The 5710-nt window shown below is 43.3% G+C and overlaps 1 protein-coding gene across 2 annotated transcripts in view; it reads right to left on the bottom strand.

The window, feature by feature from the left end:
- The window catches only part of Dennd2c (DENN domain containing 2C), a 38923-nt gene that overhangs the window by 29225 nt on the left and 3988 nt on the right, over nt 1–5710 (bottom strand). Inside the window, exons 4-5 of one of the 2 annotated variants that reach the window (XM_055628245.1) lie at nt 4674–4844; nt 201–297 (exon numbers count right to left, since the gene is read on the bottom strand). In XM_055628245.1, the coding sequence (XP_055484220.1) occupies nt 201–297; nt 4674–4844 (268 nt within the window). The remainder of the gene's footprint in view (nt 1–200; nt 298–4673; nt 4845–5710) is intronic. The other variant, XM_055628254.1, reaches the window with a different exon arrangement.

Below are 5710 nucleotides of genomic sequence, written 5' to 3'. Positions count from 1 at the left end.
GAGCCCTCTGAAACCAGGAGCTGACTGGTAACTGAGCCCTCTGAAACCAGGAGCTGACTGGTGGATGGAGCCCTTTGAAACCAGGAGCCAAAACAAATCTTCCTATCCTTAAGTTGTTCTCCCAGACATGTCGGTCACAGCAGTAGGAGACTAACACGAACACAAACAGCTACAAACAGAAGAGCAAAAACAGTTTTTACCTTTGGAGGAGGGGGCTTCTTTCCCAGTGTAAGGCTGTAACTTTACCCTCTTCTTCCCTCTCTTAGACTCAAATGTATCATTTATTTTCAAAACAAGCTGGGGGAAAAAAAAGGCAAGAAAATTACAAGTCAAAGCCACCAACCAAAAAGGATCTCTGCATGACTGCATTAATACATTAAATGCTCCTTTGGAGGAAAGAGTAATAATAATTGGATAATAAAATAATTAAACTAACAACTAAAATAACCGAATAATAAATACCTTCACATTTTTCAATTTTGGGTTAAAATAGTATCATTGGATGATGTGTGTTCTCATACCAAGTGTCTACAACCCAGGAAACAAGAGTTCAAAGGATCCTGCCCTTCCAGGTGAACCCAATACAGCTTCTTGGAGAGGTTTTGTGTCACTCTGTGTCACAACACGCTGGGAATGTGGCTACTGCCCTCCCTCTAGTGATTAACACTTTGCTCAAGTTTTCACTTGCTCGGAAGGGGAGCAGTAACCCACTGTAGGGCGGGGCTTAGTTATTTCTGCTCCCAGGAGTTTCTCCCAAGAGGAGACAATCCTGCTTTTGGAGCTTCTGTCACAAGAAGCGCACTCTGCCCCTTCGAATATAAATGCTGCAGCTTATGTTAGCGAGGCCATAAAAATGGGGGCTCAAATGACTCCATGCACAACTATGCTTTCCTCCCACTCCACTCATCAATCCATACCTCAAGCAACTGCAATCAGAGCACTCATTTTTAAATTGTTTTACAGCTGTTTCTATTTAGTAAGCATTACTCAGAATTCTTTCCTAATGCTGGGGAAAAGGTATGTGCATACAGAAGAGAGTCAGACACACAAAGAGATACACACAGACTGAGGTGAAAAAGAATACAAGAGCAGAGTTGTGACGTCAACACACATTTTAGAACAAGGAGCTGATTAACCTTTCTATGCCCACTTTTCTTTTTCTCTTAAGGTTCCAAGTTGTTTGATTTAACACACAGCCTAGCCAGAACTGTCAAGCACTCTGCAGATGAGTAGACAGTCTGTTGAGAAGAGTGCTCATGTTCTTTGTCTGTGTGGGTTTTTTTAGCAGTCCACAGGCAGCGAGCCGAGTCAGTCCACTCCAGGCAAAAGCACGTGAGGAGCATGTGCAGATCTCCACATCTGTACAAGCATTTGCTCTCTTAGGGGATTTTTGCAGCTGCCATTCAGGTGAAAAATTGCCAGTGCTCCTCAGTGTTGCCTTCACAAAGAAGCAAGCAGGAGAACCCAAGAGAGAAAGCTGCTTCCATGGACTGCAGAAAAGTTTTAGATGCAGAAACACCAAAGGTAGCATAAACATTAATGTGGATTTACAAAGCAGAATCAATGGTATGCCCACTATTTTGAAGGAAACTACTGTTTCAGATCAAGTGGCAACCTACAACTCTGGTTACGAAGCAGGACTAGGAGCCTGCACTTACCTTGCAGCTGCAGCAAACCCTGCAGAGAGCAGCTGCTCACCCGACAGACCTAACAATGAAGCATCAGGGAAGGCGCCAGCAATCCCCGCAGAGGCTTCCAGAGCAGAGAGAGGAAGGAGGTAGGGGCCATGCATATGAGCTAGATCCGACTGAAAGCAACTTCCCTTCCAGGGAAAGCTGGAGCCGTCAAAGAGGACATAAATGAAAACTGCTTTTCTCACAGAATGTTCCTGAAGATACTCAAAACAACCAAAATTTGTATTGCGTCTGGGATATCCTAAAAGGACTTAAAGGTCTACAAAGTGAGTCCAGGACAGCCAGGGCTACACAGAAAAAAACCTAAAAAAAAAATAAGATAAAATAAAAAAATAAAAAATAAAAAAGAAGAGGAAGGAAAAGGGAGAAAAACAGCGTGGGAGACAGAAGCAGGTAGATTTCTGTGGGTTGAAGACCAACCTGCTCTATATAGAGTTCCAGGACAGCCAGAGCTACAGAGAGACCTTATCTCACCAAAAAAGCAAACAAAACAACAGAAAACTCAAACCAACAGCAAAACTAATATTTGTGACAATTCACTATGGATATGGATTTCAGTAAACTTGGTTAGAGGCTACCAACATTTAGAACTCTTTTTCAAATGTGCGTAATCAACACCTGGCCTCATAATACATGACACATCAGAACATGGAGAGAAGAACTGCTTCAGCTTTAGACCAGGTTGGTCTATGTAATGAGACCCTGTCTTACTTTTTTTTTTTAATTTTATTTTTTTCTTATCAGTTACATTTTATTAACTCTGTTTCCCAGCTGTATCCCGTTCCCTCATTCCCTCCCAATCTCACCCTCCCTCCCTCATCTCCACCGTGCCCCTTTCCAAGTCTACTGATAGGGGGGACCTCCTCCCCATTCATCTGACCCTGTTTTATCAGATATCTTCAGGACTGGCTGCAAAGTCCTCCTCTGTGGCCTAACAGGACTGCTCCTCCCTTGGGGGGTGGGGAGGTCAAAGAGCCAGCCATTGAGTTCCTGTTAGAAATAGTCCTTGTTCCCCTTACTATGGGAAACCAATTGGTTACTGAGCTACCACGGGCTACATCCGAGCAGAGGTTCTAGGTTGTATCCATACATGGTCCTTGGTTGAATGTCAGTCTCAGAAAAGTCCCTGTGCCCAGATATATTTGGTCCTTGTGGAGCTCCTATCCTTTCCCCATCATACTAACTCCCCGTCTTTCATATGATTCCCTGTACTCTGATGAAGGTTTGGTTATGAGTCTTAGTATCTGCTTTGAAAACACTGCTAGGTAGATTCTTTCAGATGCCTTCTGCAGTAGACTCCTGTCATACGTTCAATGCACATCCTATCTGTCTTTCTAAATGAGGATTGATCATCTTACCCCGTGTCTGCTCTCTTGATTATCTTTTTTTAGGTGTATAGAGTTTGTCTTTCTCCTTCTGGGATATTTCACTCAGAATGATCTTTTCTAGATCCCACCATTTGCCTGCAAATTTCATGATTTCCTCCTTTTTGATTGAAAACGTTTAATGTTGAGAGAGTTGATCCTATCATCTGTTATTAGGGAGTAAATAAATCAGCAGCCGGCACACCTTTAATCCAAGTACTTGGGAGGCAGAAACAGGCAGATCTCTGAGCTCAACGACAGCCTAGTCTAAAGTGAATTCCAGGATAGCCATGGCTATACAGAGAAACCCTGTCTCAAAAAACCAAAAGAAAAAGAAAAAGAAGAAGAGAAGAAGGAGAAGGAGGGGAAGGAAAAGAATCAGCTTCTGGTATCACTCAGCAGTGGAAGGCAGCACCAGAAGGGAGCAGCGCAGAGACTCCTCAGCTCCCTCTTGCTTGTCCTCTGAGGTGCAGGATTGAAACAGGCCTCACACATGTAGGACAACTGCTTTAACACTGAGCCACACTCCAGCTCTCTTCTGTATCACTTAACCGGGCTGTCCACAATTTCCTGACAGTTGCTAATGCCATCTGAAGGGTCTAAGGAGTCTGTATCCTCGCCCCAGGAACACATGACCTGCTGTTCTGGTCACACCGAGGCTTCAGTAAGTGCCAGAGTCATCTTCCTGAGAAGAAAGCTCCTGCAGGATGCCTGCCCAAGTGCAAGGGCAGGAAACAGACCAGAAGAATTAAGTTAACTATGGAACATGACATTTACTGAGGATCCAATTAGTGGCCACTAACCCAAGAAACAGCTGAGACTTTTATGTTAAAGTCAGGTACAAAATGTGTGTGCTAAATGATATTTGAGCTAATTCACCAGGCACTATGGAATGAAAAATATTTCAATTATCTGATTTCTTCATTACAAATATTATCTGCTACTCAACTGTGTCAGTCCTGAAAACATCTTAGTTAAATATTTTTGTGTAACCTTATAAAAGTCTCTCCTAAAAGAAGATAAGGCTACAAGTAACGTCATTAAAAAAATATTCTGAAAAAAAAAACCAAAAAAACAAAACAAAAACATTCTGCTTCGCAGAGAGGAGCTTACTGCCTTTCCTATCCCTTGAAGGCAGGTCATTTATTTCAGATGTTTTTGACAGTGTCTAGTACCAAGTAACAGTCTGGTTTCCTTTTCTCCATCTCTGAATGGACATTTTAACCCTAATAAATGGCACATACTTCAACATTACTGTAAACGCCGGAAGGAGACTGACCTCGCTTTGGTACACAAATGAAGGGGCATAAACAGACTCCTTTTGTTTGAGTCTGGCATTTCCTTGAGACAGGTGGTTGATTTCCAACAAGAGCCAGGATGACAGAGGTGAAGCCCCTCTATCTGATGTCAAGTTTCCAATCCACAAAGGAAGAACGCCAAAAGCCATTAGTGTAAATGCTTGAATGAGCAAAAATTCAAAACTCAAGGCTGCTTTCCAAATCTAATTCCAACAGGTAAGTTCTAACCTATTATTAAGTTCATTCTAATGAATTTGTTCTCCTTTATTAAAATGCTGGGGTAAACATTTGAAGAATGAATGTGCTGGACTCCTCACCTGTGGGAGATTTCTCTTTTTCCTGTTAGCCACTTCTCCAGCTCGGAAAAGCTTCCATTCCGTTAAGGTGACAGGCAAAGTGGTATCCTTCATGAGCTTGGATCGCAAATATGCTTGAGAGTTCTTCAGTTCCATTGTCTTCCGCTGAAGGAACTGGGGTTTGGGAGGGAGCTAAAATGGGAGACACACTGGTAAAATGAGATCTCCATGTAATGCCTATGTTTTCATACAAAGTCAAAGTTACCCTGAAAAATGCTTATCTTTTCTTTAAACCCATCTCAAATGGGGATTCTGCAATTCCTTCTCATTTCAGTAATGTAGCTTGTCTGTTTTCTAATCCAAAGTTCTACCTCGTGACCTAATCAAATTCCTGTAATAGCTCATCATCTCGACCAACTCAAACAACGGTCTCAAAGCTTCAGGGAGTGAGGAGGTAACCCAGGCCACAGGCTGAAATGAGCTTAATATGGAAACTACGGAGAACTGAAGAGTTCACGGCCTGCCTTAAGCACAGCTACTTAAGCCATGGGTTATGACCTGGTACTGTGACTCTTGGGGTGATTTTTTTGCACTGTGTAAAGGTTTTCTTTGTGTTATTCAGATGCTCATTTCTGTACCAGCCTGAACTTTGGTATTGTTAAGAATCACCTGTCTCAATGTTTTGTACACTTCTCTCACCTGATTGGTTTAATAAAGAGCTGAACAGCCAATAGCAAAGGCAGGCAAGGAAGGCAGAACTTCCGGCAGAGATAGGAACTCTGGGAAGGAGTCAGGAAGGGCACCACGGGCTGTGGGGGAGCTCCAGGCTGTGCTGCTGGCTTCTCTAGACAGGAGCACCTCAGGACTCCAGAGTGGCTGAGGTGAAATCTCCATAGCACTGGGGCCTGAGATAAGATGCCTGGAGAAACTGAGAAGCTGAAGCCGCATCTGGGGCCTCAGGATGCTACTGACAGGACACTCCAGGGTGTGTCTGTGTGAGTGAGTGAGTGAGTGTGTGTGTGTGTGTGTGTGTGTGTGTGTGTGTGTGTGTGTGTGTG

This window comes from Psammomys obesus, unplaced genomic scaffold, assembly GCF_907164565.1.
Source record: "Psammomys obesus unplaced genomic scaffold, mPsaObe1.curated_primary_1811, whole genome shotgun sequence".
Taxonomy (NCBI): domain Eukaryota; kingdom Metazoa; phylum Chordata; class Mammalia; order Rodentia; family Muridae; genus Psammomys; species Psammomys obesus.
The sequence above is the reverse complement of the archived record's forward strand: the minus strand, read 5'-3'. Positions and strand labels throughout refer to the sequence as shown.